Genomic DNA, 16,263 nt, shown 5'->3' on the forward strand with positions numbered 1-16,263 from the left:
TTCTTGCCTCAGCCTTCTTCCAGAACTGTCCCTGGCTGCTCCAGTTTACTGCAGAATAAAAAAAGGGTTTATCTCCTCTATCTGCAATCCTGCAGGAGCTTCCCAGAGGTAAAAAAGGGTCGCAGAGCTACCCAGCAATTGTCCCACCTGTGCCCAAAGCCCAGCGGTGAAGTACAAAATACACAGAACAGGCTGAAAGGAGCAAAGATTACAGCAACAACTTTATTTAAATCTCACAAAGAAAAGCAACAAGGTTCACAACAGGGTGGTTAGGAAAACCAGCACTAAGATCTGAGTTTCTCCACGTGCAGTAAGTAGTTTGACTCTGCTACTGCAAAAATCTGCAATCAACCTCCATCCCCACACATGCTGTCAGTTTGACAAACTGGGCTGCACAACAGGGACCAATGCAAACCTCAGACACGAACAAACCAAGGCTGCCCCACTGCCCGGAGCTACAAAAACAAAAACCCCCAACCTGTCAGTGCGCTGGTATCCCTGGCTGGCAGCTGTTTCTCACTAGGGCTGTGGCTAGACAGGAGCAGCCCAGCAGGGCAGCTCCTCCTGCAGTGACTGCGCTGACCAGAGCGAAAGCACAGCCCCACGACAGTCAGTCCCTGCTGCTGCAGCATCACGGGCTCAGCCCAGGCCCTCAGCACAGCCCTGGCTCCCCAGGGTGCTGCAGGCCGAGCCCTCGGGTGCAGCCCTGGCTCCCCGGGGTGCTGCTGTGCAGAGCGCTGTGCAGCCCTGGCTCCCCAGGGTGCTGCAGGCCGAGCCCTCGGGTGCAGCTGGCACCCAGCACGCCCTCCTCAGCTGCCCCAGCCTGACAAAGGCCCCTCAGGCCCCTCCAGGCAGCACCACAGTCTGTGGCTGGTTTGCAAACCCCTCATGGTGACAGCTGTTAAAAGCCCTGCCAGAGGTCCTGCGTCGCTGTACAGCCTAGAACAAAGCCTTGGTAAGCAAGAGCGTCCCGTCACCTCCTTTTAAGGTAGGAAACAATTCAGGAGAAATCTGGCCCTCACTGTAACAGCCAAGAGAAACAAGGAGTCAACAATATTGAAGCATTTTGAAAATCAGAAGCGTAATGCGCTAGCTGGAAGAGTTTGGATTCTGGTCTGCATAACTCTGTCTCTCATGCAAAAGTAGTTCTGTGTAAGACTTCTCAAAATGTAAATAAGAACGACCAATAAACTTTTGGGAAGAATCACAGAAAACCTTTAGTAAATAAGCATCAAAAATCATAAAAATTTGTGTAGTTGTTCTAGCAATCAGACACCTGTTCAAAATGCAAATCAGCCACCTCAAGCTTTTCCCTGGTGCAATGAAAAGAAATAATTTCCACAACTGCACATCTCCTGTGCACGTCTCACAAAAAACCAAAACCAAAGCAAAAGCCCAGACAATTCTCCATTCCCTAGAGATGAACTACACTCTATGTTTGGCTGGTAACAGCTTCAAAGGTAGTACAGTCTGTCTGACAGCATCAGGTTCGGTTCTCTGTGAATACTCTGACCGACAAGGAAAGCCAATTTATGAGCATATTGGCAAGGAGCAGGTACTCTGATAATGCCCTGCAGAAAGGGGAAAAAAGAAAAAAAGGCAATTATTTTCAAGTAATTTAAATAAGCATGCAGTCAGTGTAACAAAGACCCGTGGAGCTCCAAAGTCTGCATACTTGTAAAATTTGTATTCCCTGTTGTTTGTGCTGATTTGTGAAAATAACTACATACACCCAACACAACAGAAGAACAGATGCAAAAAACCCCAAACTTCCCAACTCCAGTGCCCTCCTGACACCTCTGACACACCCAGTGCCGGGCCTTGCAGAGCTGCTATTTCTGACTAAAAAGTGACAAAGCTGAGGCACAGCTCAGGCACGAGCCGAGCTGGGTGTGCACCAGAGGCCTCAAGGGAAATGCAGCAGCACAGTTCCACCTCCACATAAAGGAGCAGCTACTTCTGCAGGTAAGAAATTATTTCTATTTTGCTTCTGACACAGAATTTGGGAACAGTGCTCATAACAAGTATTTACTAGGGAGCATAAAGATTGCTGTAATCTTCAGAGAGCTCAGGTAACTATAAACCACCCAGTCCTCAAACTGCTCCAGGTGCCAAGGCATCCTTGCAGGCCCTTTGAGGAGCCCTGTGCACCTTCCTGCAGGCTGGAGCTGCCCAGGTGCAGGATGCTGCTGCCAGGGAGCACTCACCGACCAGTTGTAGTACATGTGGCACAGTTTGTAGGTCAGGCGCTGCACGTGGTCTGGTTTCAGCTGGCTGGTGTCGTAGATGACGTTGTAGTGAGTGGGTGCCACGCAGCCGTTCTTCACTGTCTGGCTCACCACGAAGAAATCGTACCTGCCAGAGGAAAAGCAAACCCACGGGTCTGCTACAGAAAGGGCTCTTTGTCTTAGGAAGAGGCACGCCCCCAGGTACTTGACTTGTTCTCTTCCAGCCCCTTTATGCTTATTGAGCAAACCCCAGAAGAATGGCCAGGCTTTGGCCTCAAAAGCTTCCTGTGTGTCTGAAAGGCCAGGAGACCCGGGGGAGCACGAATAATCTGACTGTATGGACCAGGTCTTGAGATAACAACCTTAACCCTTTGTTCTGTCCCGTTTTCCTCCCGATAACCGCTCTGCACGTGTGCTCAGCTTACACTGCCCACTTCCTCCAGCCCCTGAGCCACACGAGGGTGGGAAGGATTTTTACACTTGTTGCTACAGTGCATGTAATCTGGATGTGTTTCCTTCCTGAGCAGGCTGCTGGCGAGAGCAGGGAACTCACCACTCTGGTCTGGTCACCACGGTATCAACAACAGTCCCGGGGGGCGGGTTTCTGAGTCCTCCACCAACCTCTGCAAAGAACCTGGCACCCACGCGTTTCTTCACCACAATCACCGTGAGTCTTGGGCTAAAAGAAAGGGAAAGGGAAAAACAATACTCTCCTGGAAAACTGCACTGACTGTTCAGGAGCAGATCTGCTGGAGTTCCAAGGCATTCATTTCACATGTAAGTCTTCACTGATTCAGATTAAATAACACATTGTTCACAACTTTAGATTTTTAGTTGATATTATTTTTCACCAAATCAACTTTCCTTTAACTTCACTGAGAAGTAGAAAATGGACCAAAAAGGGATCTTCTAAATAAAGACTGGATTTCTACTCTCTACCCCACTGCTCCCTATACTGTGTCTTAACGGTATTTTTGTTAAAGCCAACAACAAAAGCTAAACAGAAGAACTGAGCACTTCAATTGCTCTGCCTGCCTGCAGTGTAAGGAAATATTTTTATTTTTCAGAGCAGATTAAGTCACTGCAGTTGGTAAGTTTCAAAGCAGAATGTTGAAAATGTAAGTGACTGGACAACTTCCTTTAAGGAGTGGAAAGAAAAACACGTAACAATCAGGCTATGATCAACCAGTGGGACAGAAGTAAATTATCACATCCATCAAGAATGCCCAAAGAGTGGATGTGCACACATGTGTATGGCAGTCATGTGGTGCATGTACTAAGAATTTTCCTATCACATTACAAGTGAAGTATCTGAAATCATGTAAATAATTATCAGAAAAGCAGATATCTGAGCTCAGGTGAAAATCAGTAAGGATGGAAAGACAACACAGCCTTCATCCATAGCCTTGTTTTGTATCCCAGTGTTTATTTCTCTGGCAGTAAAGCAGAAGGTTGGTGGAAACAGATTTACCTGTAGTCAGTACCAATACTCTTCAAGCAATCCAGAAATTGAGGCACTTCATAATTAACCAAAGTATTGAGTTGTCCATCTCCAACACCATCACGATACACAAAAATACGAGAGGGCAAACACTTATTCCACTTGGACCAGTTCCTTAGAGCAGCTTAAAAAAAAAAGAAGAGTAAAAGCCATTAGTTGTAATGACAATTCATTCCAAAACAAAAATGGATTTTTATTCCCGGATATACAGCAGTAAGTTGGAAAACCAAGGTCTTCAATCCTTCAGTAACGTGAAATGGGTCAGCATCATGCTACACCAATGTACCTGCAGGAAGAGCTCTGGTGTGCCTGTGCACTCACAAACAGAAAGGACACGAGGACACAGTGGCTCTGCTGGAGCAGGAGCTGCCCTCCTTGAAATCAGACTCCCTTAAAGCATTCCTGGAAGTGCACAGCTAAGCAGTCTTTAACTGCTGTACAGAAATGTGGGAATCAGTGAGAGACTGACACAGAATGCTATTCATTTTCAGCAATATTCATAAGTGCAGGTTGGTAACACCTCCCCTCAGGGCAGCAGGGGAGGAGAGTTTTGAGGAAGCTGAATTGTCAGTTCTTAGATCTGGCTCCACAAGAGCAGAACTCCTTCCCTTCCCTTACTTTGCAAGCAGGCTTTGATTCCATCCACAAGTTCTTGCCCACGGCTTTGAACAACGCAGCGGGAGAACCACCTGTGAAGAACAAAACGAAAGCCCTTCAAAGCATTTCCCAGGGTTACTGCAATGAAGTTAATTTAAAATGCCCATGACCACTTAGTCCTTAAGGGTGTTGTGGGTCAGTGCAGCCAAGGAGGAGCTGGGGTTCTATGAGAATATTCCTCCTGTGGTACAAGTGCCATAGCATGACTTCACATTCTTCTCAACCAAGAAAAGCCTTTCACACAAGTCAACTCAAAAGGGAAAAGAACCTGTCATCCTGCTGCCCTCTGTTCATCCCAGCCCTGTCTCCACCAGCTGACCCCTCTCTCAAGCAAGGGAAAAGGACAAGGCCACTCCTTCAAGGGACGCAGTGGAAAAAATCCACATTTCTTACTAGCCATTACAGCAAACAAATTTGGAATTTTCCTGATGAACCATCACATAGCAGCTGCTCTTCAGTCAAAGGAAAGGGTTTTTTTATTGGTTTGGGGCTTTTTTGCCTTGGCACCCTGATCTTACCGAGTCATTGTTTGATTCAGGCTGGCGACAAAGCCCGCAACGGACTGCTTCCCAGAGACGGTGTCATGGTAACAATCAATGCCCACGATCATCACCTGCTTCAGCTGCAAAGCAATCGCACACAGCACGATCCATATAGGGCCTGCTTTTTAAACAGAGACCCTAAAGGGGAGTTACCATTACAAGAATTACTTACGGGGATCTCAACGCTCCAGAGTTCTCCACCCATTTTACAGTTCATTTGCAAGGCAATTTTGGTTGCTATTGTCATGATAGTCTGTGGTTTACTCAAAGTTCGAGCCAGCACACACTGGCTGGGGATGGGGCAGTCTGTACACAAGTATTTCTTGATGGCATCATATTTATCCTTTCGGGAACTAGACAAAATACAAACTACCTGTGAAGAAAAAAGAATCTTTGTAAGGAGCTGCATTCTCAGCATTATACAGCGCTTAAAAAGTTCTTTATGAAAAACTCGTTAGGCTCAAGAGAAATATTCAAATGTTCACAGTGAAAGAAAGAACTGCAAAGGGTCAGTGTCTGTCTTGAGAACCAAAGGCTCTTTTCCAGAAGGATACCCATGGTCAGTGCTAGGTTTGCACTGGAGGATGAGCAGCTATGCAGTGGATTCTCAGGAGCCCCGAGTTGTATTTCTGAGAGCAAATCCCACTAAACAGCAATTACAGAGATAAACATGATTTGAAATAATAGATTCATATACATACTATGTTTGTGTCAGGGGTAATCCTTTGTTGTAAAACCCTTAAATAAGCTTCTGTTCTATCATCTACTTCAACCCTGAAAAGAAAGAGAGAAAATGCTTACAGAAAAAACCCACCTAACAGCTATTGAAACTTCAGCAAAAGCATAAAAGCTCACTACGCATCAATAGTGAATGAAATGTCACATTTACAGCTATTAACAAACGTACAACTATCACACATCTCAAGGTTAAAAGGAATCACCTCCAAACTTGTGCTTCCAAACACAATGAAATTCAAAACTAAAGGCAAGTACAGGTACTGAAGGGAAGATATTTGTGAGAACAAATCAGAACCAGAACCGATCCTAAGTCAATTGATTTCCTAAGCAGGAAACACTCCTTAGAGAAGGGTTTGCTCAATGACTGTCTGTCTAACACTTCTTAGTTCTGGCATGTGAAAAACTCTCAGAAATAGAAGTATGAGTAAGAAAAATCAGTCACAAGAGAAAACTGAGCAATCTCCACACTGAAAGCAGCTTTGCTTTACTACAAATCTCCCAGACGATGGCTGTGTGACACGCTACCCCCGTCCCACGAGACACTCACATGTTTGGCTTGCTCATGTGGATGCCCATGGACGGGGTGACCTTGAAGAGGCTCTGCAGCAGGGTGTTGGCCACGTCGTGGTTGCGGCGGGCGTAGATGAGCAGCCAGCTGTCCATGGGCATGGCGCGGATCAGGGGCACGCCCCGCGTCTCCTTGGTCCAGTCAGCAAACTGAGGGTTGTAATCGAACTGCAGGCACACAGCTCAGGCTTTACAGGCAGCTCTGACCTCGTTCAGCCCTACAGCATTCATACTGGCATCCTACCTGGCACTGAACATACACTGCCCCTGTTCTAGTACTCAACTGAAACAACCCCTGGCTTTTCACCCGCAAGCCTCGGTACCTCTGTCATAGATGGAAACTAATCAGAAACATCTCTGGTCTCCTAGTCCGTGCAGCTGACCAGGAGCACTGCTCTGCAAGGACAACGCTACTGTAATGGAGTGCATTAAAGGGTTTCTAAACACAACCTGGCAACGGCTTAAGAAATTTGCAAGTCTCCTGCTTGGACAAAGGCTTGTGTATAACGTTTTCACTCTTTATCCTTCACTTATAAACCAAAAAGTACCATTTCCTTCCTTAAGAACTTGTTTCATCAGTGGAACACCCAGAAGATTTTAGAAGTTGATTTATTATTTACCATGGCTCCTGATTGAAAGATCTTTTCTCCTTGAACAACTCTTCCTGTAAAGGACACTGATTTATAATCAAAGCTTAAACCCCAGTTTCGGAGCTCCTTCTGAACATTGTCATCTCTGTTTAAAAACAAGATTTGAATTAAAAACGTAAGAAAATTGTTCCTGCTGAGTTTTTTAGAAGTTTTTTTAGTAAGATCTCAGAAGTTCTGTTGCAGAAGTTTGATACACAAATCTTTCACGAGACAGAAAGAGAGGACGTGAAGGTGCCATACTTTTGGATGTAGCTCAGAAGCCTCCCCAGCTCGCGCTGCCTCTGCTCAGGTGGCAGCCGTGTGTGGATGGCCAAGTCTTTCATCATGTTGAAATCACTGCGCATCTTGTCAGTCAGTCCTGCCAACAGCAAAGCCTCTTCTGAGTCAAAGTTAAGACTAGGGACTATGACAAGTAAACCTGCAGCCTGTGCAGGTTGGTGATGCATGTCCTGCAGACTCAGGAAGTAGAAGCAGTAGTTGCCCAAGTTTTCAGTTGCTTCCTGTACATACACCCCCACTGGCATAGGAAAAAAATCCTGGATTTTGGCACTTGAGAGGAAACCCCACAAGGCATTGCAGCTCTTCAAATCAAAACAAAATGGCGCTGAGATGGACAGGTACTGCTAGTGCAAAGTGAGTATCTCGGAGCAAAATGTGAATTTATGTATCTTACAAAATTATCATAAATTTCTAGTAAATTGTTCTTTTTCAACAGAAGTTCTACCATCAGAACTCTCTACAAGTTATCAGAGTGCTGTTGTTGAACACATACCTAAACACTATGCAAAAACAAACCCCCTCAAACTTTCCATTCCCATTTAAATATCCAATCTTTTAGCTACAAAATGTGTTCCTGAACTCACTTTTATACAAACAAAACAGTTCTGACCTTTGCAGAAAGCTGCTGTCAGAATACCTCATTCAGTAGCATTATGGTTTGACAGATGCTTTGATATGGAAAAATACTACAGTACCTGTTAGGGAGCACAGCTCTGGAATCAGAGCCACAGATCCTTGGATGTTCCCTTTCCTCCTCTTCATCTGACTGATCAGGACAGGCTGCATGCAATCACTGATTTCTATGTTGTATTGCTGGATCAAAATACAGAATGCATGTTAACTTAGTCATAACAAACAAATTACTCATAACAAACAGTATTATTCTGGAGTAATAATGCTCACTTGAGAAAACAAATATTATTCCTAAAACTAACAAAACCAAAAGCAACGACAACCTTTTTCAATTAGCACAGATCTGGTTCTGTCAGAAAAGGCCATGCAGGGAAGCACTATTGTCTCATTGGTGCCATCAAACTACTGATGTGTAAGAGACAACAGGAACAAAGCTTGTGCCTTGCTTGAGGCATCATCATCTGGGGTATCTAACTCAATATTGGGGTGCTCCTTCCAGTTCAGCAATGGACAAAGTTCCTGCCCTACAGAGGAATTTAATTTAAGAAATCACAAGAATCAAACAAGCCTGCCAAGTGAAGTTTCTAAAATGTAACCTTCCCATAACCTTGAGTTCCATCCTGTTTCAGCTGAAACTGGTATGCATAAAGAGCTGACAGTGAGAGGCCCCGATGGTCAAGCTCTGACGCACACTCAGCTCCAGAGGAGCTTTGGCTTTCCCAACCTCAGCCCTGCACGCTGTGACAATGTATCTGTGTTCCTGCGCACCCCCTGTCCCTGCTTCCCTTTGGGAGCTTTCCCAAGAGCTCCTTGCTCATCTGTGCAGCCCTCCCGGCCTTTCTGCCTGACCAGCTACTCCCTGGGGTGGATTACTCCCACCAAACCATGCTCTGCAGGTTTGATACTAATCTCAGATTACACAGTGTCCTTTAAGCAAAATTCCGTTAAAAATACTATGAATTACAAATCCACGCATCCTAAGTAAACGTGTAACAATGACTGAACATTCCAAGTTAAAGCATAAAACACAGGGAAGTTTTTATACCTTTTTGTAGTACTCCACAAAGCTCATCTCAGAACCATCTGATTTTCTAAAGGTACCCTTTGGATTGTTATCCCAGTCGATGTCATCAATTCTGTACGTTCTGTTATTGTACCTACATAAACATTTCATCACTTTTTGTTTACATCTTAACCCAAACAGAAAAGAAATACAACTGTGTGATGACAAAGTTAATACTCATGCAAGTTGGAATTTTGCTCCTTCCAGAAATAATAACTTTTAGTTCTCAATTGTAATAGGCTCTCAATTCTACCAAAAGCTGAACAGTAACAAAACCAAAAGAAAACCAGTGTGCACTTCCTGCTTTTGCAAATGCTGTCACCTTGATCAGTCTGCTAGCTTGACAGTGACAGCATTTTAAGGCTTTGTGATGTTTTAATGCATATTCAGGGCACGGAGCATAAGGAGCTCTCCAAGACAACAAGAGTGCAGAAAGACTTACTTTGTGAGAACAATTAAACCAATGAGCTCTTTGGCACAGGCGTCTCTAAATCTTTCCTCTCCAACCTGGGAGTGAAGGCTGTGCATAGTGTCCAGCACTGTCTCCCCGCGGAGAACCTTATGGCTCACGTCTGCACACAGCATGATGTTCTCCTCGAACTGCAGGATGGAACTTGTGAAGCCCAGCCACACCATCAGCCTGGCAAAGGAGAACACACAGAATCTCAGTGTGCTTTACAGCATCTTTACTGTCACCCCTTGTTCCTGCCCACTTGCACAGACACCAGAGAGCATCGACGGCACAAAGAAACCATTATCCAAACACAAACAAGGCTCTTGAAGGTTAACAAAATCAAAAATATTTCACAGGTAGCTATCTTTAGTCAGAAATCCATTTCATGCTATCAAGTATCTCACAGACAAAGCCTGGAGGCATTCAGGGCACTTTCAGAAGCAAAAGACCAGCAGTTTATCCAGCAGGACACTGCCCAGTTCCTGCCATCAGCCAGGCTGTACAGGTTAGGTTAATGCAGGGAGTGCACCACGGCCCCCAGGCGCACCAGGCACCCAGCAGGGATCCTGCAGGGAACAAGGACACCCCGCCAGCCAGCAACCCTTGCCCCAGCACCCCTCCAAAAGCCAAGCACTTCTGCCTAACCTGTGATTAGGGATGCTGACTGGATCACTGGGGTTGTAATAATTACGTCCAATCTGCTGCAAATTCAGCATCTTCAAAAGCCTAAAAATTGAAAAATGGATGTAGTTTAGTGTTATTACTATTATTATCATCATCACATCATGCACAGTCCAATCCCTATGCACAAACTCATTGCTCACCTGACTATGTAAAATATGAACTTCTTGTTAATCTCAATTTATAAAGGTCACGGACACATTAACAACAATCAAGTGAGAAGTTCAGGTCCAACCCCACCCTGCACAACCAGCTGAAGGCAGCAGTCCAAACAGGCTACATCTCAGGTGAACCACACAGTCCAGGTACCCGGGTGAAGAGGAAAGTCTACAGACACTGAGAAGGAAATTGCCAGTCCCGTGTCCTGCTCTGTTATTTGCTTTAAGAGGCAAACCCACACACACGAAGGAGGGTAGGGTGTTCCAAGTGCCTACAGCAGCATGAACTCCTTTCACACTAACATGGTCCAGAAATACACACAGCTGCACGTTACAGTACTGCCAGATGTGGTTGGCCCCACAGTAAGAGTAGCCAGAAAGGCTTAAAAATTTACATTTATGATACTAATTTAGTGTAGCCTATTCCTCGGAATGGAAAAACTGAAGTCAGGTGTTTTTAGAATTACTTCTTATAAAGATATAACTTATACAGCAAACCTTCTAAAAATGATGTTGTAGAACTGCAGACAAGTAGGTGAAGTAGGTGGCAACTCATTAGTGAGCGTGACTGTTATCTTCACATCCTCCCCATTTCGAGTCCTACTGAACAGTTCAGTAACCTGAGAAAGGGAGATGAGGTTAACAAAACCAGAGCAAACAGGGCTGTCCCTGGATTTTGCTCCAGTAATATCAAACTTAGCCATTTTTATTCTAAGCAGTGATTCAAGATTAACTGAAATGTGGATTCGACCTCCCACTAGGAGGGTAGGAAAGATGTAAGTACAAAGGAAACTAAAGGAGAAATACTGTCTGTGCTATCACTTCTGTGCAGAGGATGATTCTAGCCTGCAGAAATGATGCATTAGAACCAGAAGTTTATTACCAAATTTCTCCACACAAACAAATTAGCTTATGCTGATATATTCAATCCAACTAAACTGCCCACTGCCTGTGGGATATCAGTTCCCTAACTCTGGCTAGTAGGAAACAAGAATAAAACTCAAGTCACGCTAAAAAATAAAACCGCGTTCTCATTTTGTACCTTATTCTCCAGTTTCTTTGGCAGGAATAACACTGACCCATCAAAGGCATGGGTCTTCCCAATGGTGTCCTCGTGCTGGAAGAGCAGGGCTGAGCGCAGGCGCCGCGCCTCCATCTCGGGGCTGTAGCCCACGTGGTACTGGAACAGAGCCCATTGCGGGCGCGACTTCAGACGGAAGTGGTTCGTGGTCAGCTTGATTATTTTTCCTGAAAAACCTGAAATGAGAGGCAACAGTTATGAAATGTTACCACTTCACAGTTATTCTACAGTGCTGAGACATTTTTTTAAGCTATGGCAGTCGGACAAAGATCGGAGGTCAGTGGTGTTCTGTATCTGCTCTAACTCGGTGAGCTGCAGCTCGCTGTCACCAGACACTGATCTGCCCTCTGGAACTTTCTATTCAGCCTTCAGCTGCCAGCACAACTCTCCATGTTCCTCTTCAGGTACCAGCAACAACTTCTAATCTTTTTCTATACACTCTGAAGTATTAGTATCAGAAGGAAAAGAGGAGGAAAAGAGGAGGACTATCTTTTCCTAAATACACTCTACTTAGCTCTTTAGGGGAAACTAAGAGCAGAAATAAAGGAAACGATCTTTCATTTCAAATCTAGAATCTAATTTAAACATACCAGTTTTGGATTCTTGAACATGCACCATGGCTTGCCGAGTATTTACCCCAAGGTCATGGAAATCTCTGCGACGTCCACCCCTATCTCTTAAAGACAAATCCTGGAGCCCCGAGGAAACCTGTAATCCTATTGTTTAAAATTTGAGGGAGAATCACAATCAAGTAATAAATAACATATATACTATCACATATTAACAAATAAAAATATAGAATGCAATTAAATCTCAAAAGGCACTAAGACCAATTTAAGAGTGCTCACAAAACATTACGTTTAAGCTTTTGCTATGTAGCAAACATATTTCAATTCTTAGTAATAAATCTCTTTTGAAAAGAAAAAAAAAGAACTACAGTCTAAAGCATCTCTTAATTGTGTTCTCATCAGAACACGCGCTCCTGTGGAGTTTCCCAGCCTTTCTGACCTTCTGGCCGTCTCTCCTGCAGGACGGTCTCACAGCCGCGCGGGCGCCCCTGGGCCCCGGGCTCTTCTGAGTGAGGTGCAGGAACATGGAACTGCTGCGGCTGCTGCGGCTGCTGCTGAGGATGCTGCGGCTGCTGCCGGCCGCGCAGCTGGCCAGGCACACCCTGCTGAACCTGCTGCAGGTGGGAACAAACAGCGACTTCAGCAGAGCATTCACCAAGGAGAGAGCATTCTAATACTCCACTGCAAGAGTTACCTACACTTAAATCCCTCCTCTCCCATACGAAGGAGCAGAGTTATTATTCTACACTTGAAACTCAAAGCTACTGGAGTGTGGAAATTTTTTAAGTTATTATTCATTTAACTAATAGCTAATGCAAATCTTCTCTTTCCAGGCTCTAACAGGAGCTTGGAATGCACTTCTCATTTTCTACAGTCCCTCTGATACGAGTAACTGACTAGTTATTCTATAAATACATCTTTCGTAATTTTAGTATCTAGGGAATAAATAATATTAAAAAGTGTCATGGCTGGAAGAACGGCAAGCTTAAGGCATGAGCAATCCCACAATTCAGAGTTTCATGTTACTGGAAACTTAATAAAATGTCCTTAATAAAGCAGAGCTATATTAACTGTACACCCAATAGAATATATGCATACACACATAACATGTAAAGCATCTGCCTGATACTAAAATAGGAATTAGGTTAGGTATGACATCTCAAATCCTGGCTGCACTCATTAAGAAGAAAACCAACTTACAGGTGTATCTCCTACAGCAGGAAGAGCAGGTGTTTGTCTCGGAGGTCTTCCTCTGGCTCTAGCTCTTCCTGTCATCTTCTAAAATGAGCAACCTACAGCATTAGTGTTCTATCTTCTCCTTCCCACCCTTGTCCCAATAAATATTATGAGCAGCACTATTACCCTGCTTTAATTTCCACTGGCCCGCAGTAGAACACGCCGGTCCCTGCGGGGTTCGCTGCTCGGGGATCCCCATGCTGGCAGAGCTGCAAGGGGAGCCCCGGGGAAGGGGAGCCCCCGGGGAAGGGGAGCCCCCGGGGAAGGGGAGCCCCCGGGGGAGGGGAGCCCCCGGGGAAGGGGAGCCCCTCCAGCCAGGTTTGCAGGGGCTGCCGCAGGCCGCAACAACTCTGAAGCTTTGGAGTCAGCCTGATCGACGAGCACGGCAGGATCAGGCCTCAGCAGACCCGGGGCCTTCTGATGCGACTTTCAAGTTTCACTGGGGATTCGATTCAGCCCCATTTGTTACCGTACACCAGGAGCAGAGCACACTTCTCCGGAGGGCCTGCCGGCCCTGCGGCCTGCACAGTCCTGCCCAGCCCTGCCCATCCTCTGCACTCAGAGCCACCCTTCCCGGCCCCGAGGGCCTGGGCCGAGCTTCCCTGCCCGCCTCGAGCGGTTTGTGGGGCCAAAATCCCTTTCCCGCACCCGCGCACACGCACCAGCCCTCGGCCTTACCTCAGCCTGCCGTCGGGCCGCACAGGGACACTGCTCCTACCCTGCGGACAGCAAGCCGCCCTCCCCAGGCCCCGCACGGCTCGGTCCCCGCTGGGGCCGCCGCCGCTCTCGCAGGCCGGGCCCGGCGCAGCGCTGGCTCCGCCGCGCCCTCAGCACGGAGCCGCACGGCACGCGGCAGCGAGTGAGGCGGGAAGGCGTCCGCTGCGCCGATTGGCTGCCGAGCGCCGCCGGAGAGTGCCGAAGGGAGCCGAAGGGCGGTGCTACCCTGAGGGGAGCGCCCCGAGACCCTGAGGGGACGGCGGGGACAGCACCGAGACCCGGCGGGGACAGCACCGAGACCCGGCGGGGATTGCGGGGGCTGCCCCCGGGGACCGCACCGGGATCCTCAGGGGACGGCGGGGACAGCACCGAGACCCGGCGGGGATTGCGGGGGCTGACCCCGGGGACCGCACCGGGATCCTCAGGGGACGGCGGGAGCATCACCTGGGGATTCTCCGGGGATGGCGGGGGCTCCTCCGGGGACCCTCCGGCCGTGTCCCGGTGCTGGCCGGGTTTCCCCCCGGACCCTCCGGCCGTGCCCCGGTGCTGGCCGGGTTTCTTTCTCCCCGGGACGCTCGGCTGAGGCCCGAGGCTGAGGCTCGGCGGTGCCCCCGCTGCACGGTGGGCGCCGGGAGTCACAAGGGGGAACACGGGGAGAATGTTCCCTCTAAAAGTGATTTCCTCCTCTTCCAACCTGTTGCGTGGATGGTAAATTTCAGTTCACCGGGAGGTGGAGCAGTCAAACAAGAAATAGAACTTGTCGCCGTTCCACGGCAGCGCCGCTCGGCGCCGGTGAAGCCGGGGCTGTGCTTGTGCACTTGTTTGAGCCATGGCTGACCCCGCATCTCAGACACTCCAGCAACTCCCCGGTGACCTTTTTATCAGCCCTGAGATTACTTCTGTTGACACGATCTACATTTACCAAGTTAATATAATTTGGGAAATTTAAAATCAATCAGATACAGTATATGAAAACCCATTGATACATTTACAAGATTTTAAAGTGCTTCCAATTAATGCGCATAACATGCATGTGTTTAATGCTCTGTATCTCCCAGCAATAAAATACATACGAGTCTTTAGAAATTGTGACTTCTTAACTGGCTAATCAAACTGACATGGAACTATAAAACAATGAAACACAACCCTTACCTTAAAAGATCTATTAAAACACGTTTTTTACTTCAACTTTATTAAATGATAAATAAAAATAAGCATAACTTCCTTGCTGCCACGGAAGTACAGAGGCTGCTGGCAGTGGAACTGTCACCAGGAGTGATGTGACACAGCCTGGGGGAGCATCAACGCTTCAAACCCCCGGAGAGACCGTCCTTCCACAGAGGGACACCCTCCAGCAGACCAGCCATCAAACACAGGGGAGAAGCACCTTTTTCTGAGTACTGAGGCTGGCCCTATTGCCATGGCTCTCACAGGCAATTGTAACTTGTATTTTGGACTTCACAACAGAGCTAACAAACATTACGACTTGGGGGAAGCGGTCTGAAGTGGGAATTAACTCTCCAGCAAGCTTTTCCATGAAAAACAGGATGTGCAGATAGCACCAGGGCTCACCTGCACCCTTTCTGTTTACTAGTGTGCCTTTGCTTAAAGACTAAATGACCGTGATGGGTTTGGAGACACTGACTTCAAGGGACAGAGAGAACATTACCTAATAAATACTTACCTTTGTGAAAGACTGCTCTGATCTTGTGAGGCCATTTACAAGTTTCGAGGTACCTGCAGTAAACGAGGTTCCTTTTCCTTGTTCTCTGCTATTCCAGGTGGAAGTGGGTGACGCTGGTAACATAAATACTTAAATAATAGGAAAATCTCTTTTTGTTTCACTTATATTGTCAGTCTGTCCTCAAAGCCAGATTTCTTGTGCTTACCATGTCAGCACAGCAACCCACTTGGGAAGCCAGATTCTCTTCCAGGAGTTTAAAAAAAGAGCTTTTGAACTACAGAAGTGTGGTTGTTGCTGCTTAAAGACAGCTGAAGTACTTCTAGCATGTGATTTCCATTTACTCACATATAAATCTGGATAAATATTTAACAAACCCAATGCATACACTTAGATCTGGCATGTTCAGTGCTTTTAAGAGCTGTGATTACTCCTTGCCATGGGCTCTTCACCCACAGTTGCAACTTTTATTGCTCTGTAGCCTCCAGAACTCTCTAGTAGGTCAGAGGTTTAAAGCTGCAGAAACACAATATGCAGATTTTTTTGGCTCAGCAGTATTTTAAGATAAACAGAACATAAAGATGTTGTCAAAGTCATTTGCGTTATGTAAATCATGAGAAAGCAGAATGTGTGTGTTGGAAAGACTTACGTTTGTTTATTCATTTAAAGTATCTGCCTGCTTAATGGTTTTTTTATGCCAAATTCCTTACATTTCACTGCAGAACTCAATTATCTTTAGAAGGGAGTTGTTAAAAGTACTTAATCAGGCTGGCTACCTACAGCAATTCCTTATTAAAGTGAAAATAAACATCAACAATAAGCACTCTA

General features: G+C 46.4%; 1 protein-coding gene across 1 annotated transcript; it reads right to left on the bottom strand.

Annotated features, from left to right (window-relative positions):
• Positions 1–215: 215 nt before the first annotated feature.
• PIWIL1 (piwi like RNA-mediated gene silencing 1) lies at positions 216–13,841 on the bottom strand. The gene is made up of 21 exons (XM_040080917.1): positions 13,716–13,841; positions 13,002–13,079; positions 12,241–12,415; positions 11,823–11,948; positions 11,194–11,408; positions 10,650–10,771; positions 9,958–10,038; positions 9,301–9,498; positions 8,841–8,952; positions 7,858–7,975; positions 7,124–7,241; positions 6,854–6,968; positions 6,214–6,401; positions 5,630–5,702; positions 5,101–5,301; positions 4,905–5,008; positions 4,348–4,418; positions 3,700–3,853; positions 2,782–2,907; positions 2,208–2,355; positions 216–1,571 (listed from the first exon to the last, which is right to left on the bottom strand). The coding sequence occupies exons 2-21, from the start codon at positions 13,074–13,076 to the stop codon at positions 1,455–1,457; spliced, it is 2,637 nt and encodes an 878-aa protein (XP_039936851.1). The 5' UTR covers positions 13,077–13,079; positions 13,716–13,841; the 3' UTR covers positions 216–1,454.
• Between the last annotated feature and the right edge of the window lie 2,422 nt (positions 13,842–16,263).

This window comes from Hirundo rustica, chromosome 17, assembly GCF_015227805.2.
Source record: "Hirundo rustica isolate bHirRus1 chromosome 17, bHirRus1.pri.v3, whole genome shotgun sequence".
Taxonomy (NCBI): domain Eukaryota; kingdom Metazoa; phylum Chordata; class Aves; order Passeriformes; family Hirundinidae; genus Hirundo; species Hirundo rustica.

Bases quoted from the DNA above. Each gene is read 5' to 3' on its own strand.
- PIWIL1 (XM_040080917.1), bottom strand. From the start codon at position 13,076: ATGACAGGAAGAGCTAGAGCCAGAGGAAGACCTCCGAGACAAACACCT. The intron at 9,499-9,957 runs GTTAGGCAGAAG...CTCCTTTGCCAG, and splicing joins GTCAGCATCCCTAATCACAG to GCTGATGGTGTGGCTGGGCT. The intron at 5,703-6,213 runs GTGAGTGTCTCG...CTTTCTTTTCAG, and splicing joins CACATGAGCAAGCCAAACAT to GGTTGAAGTAGATGATAGAA.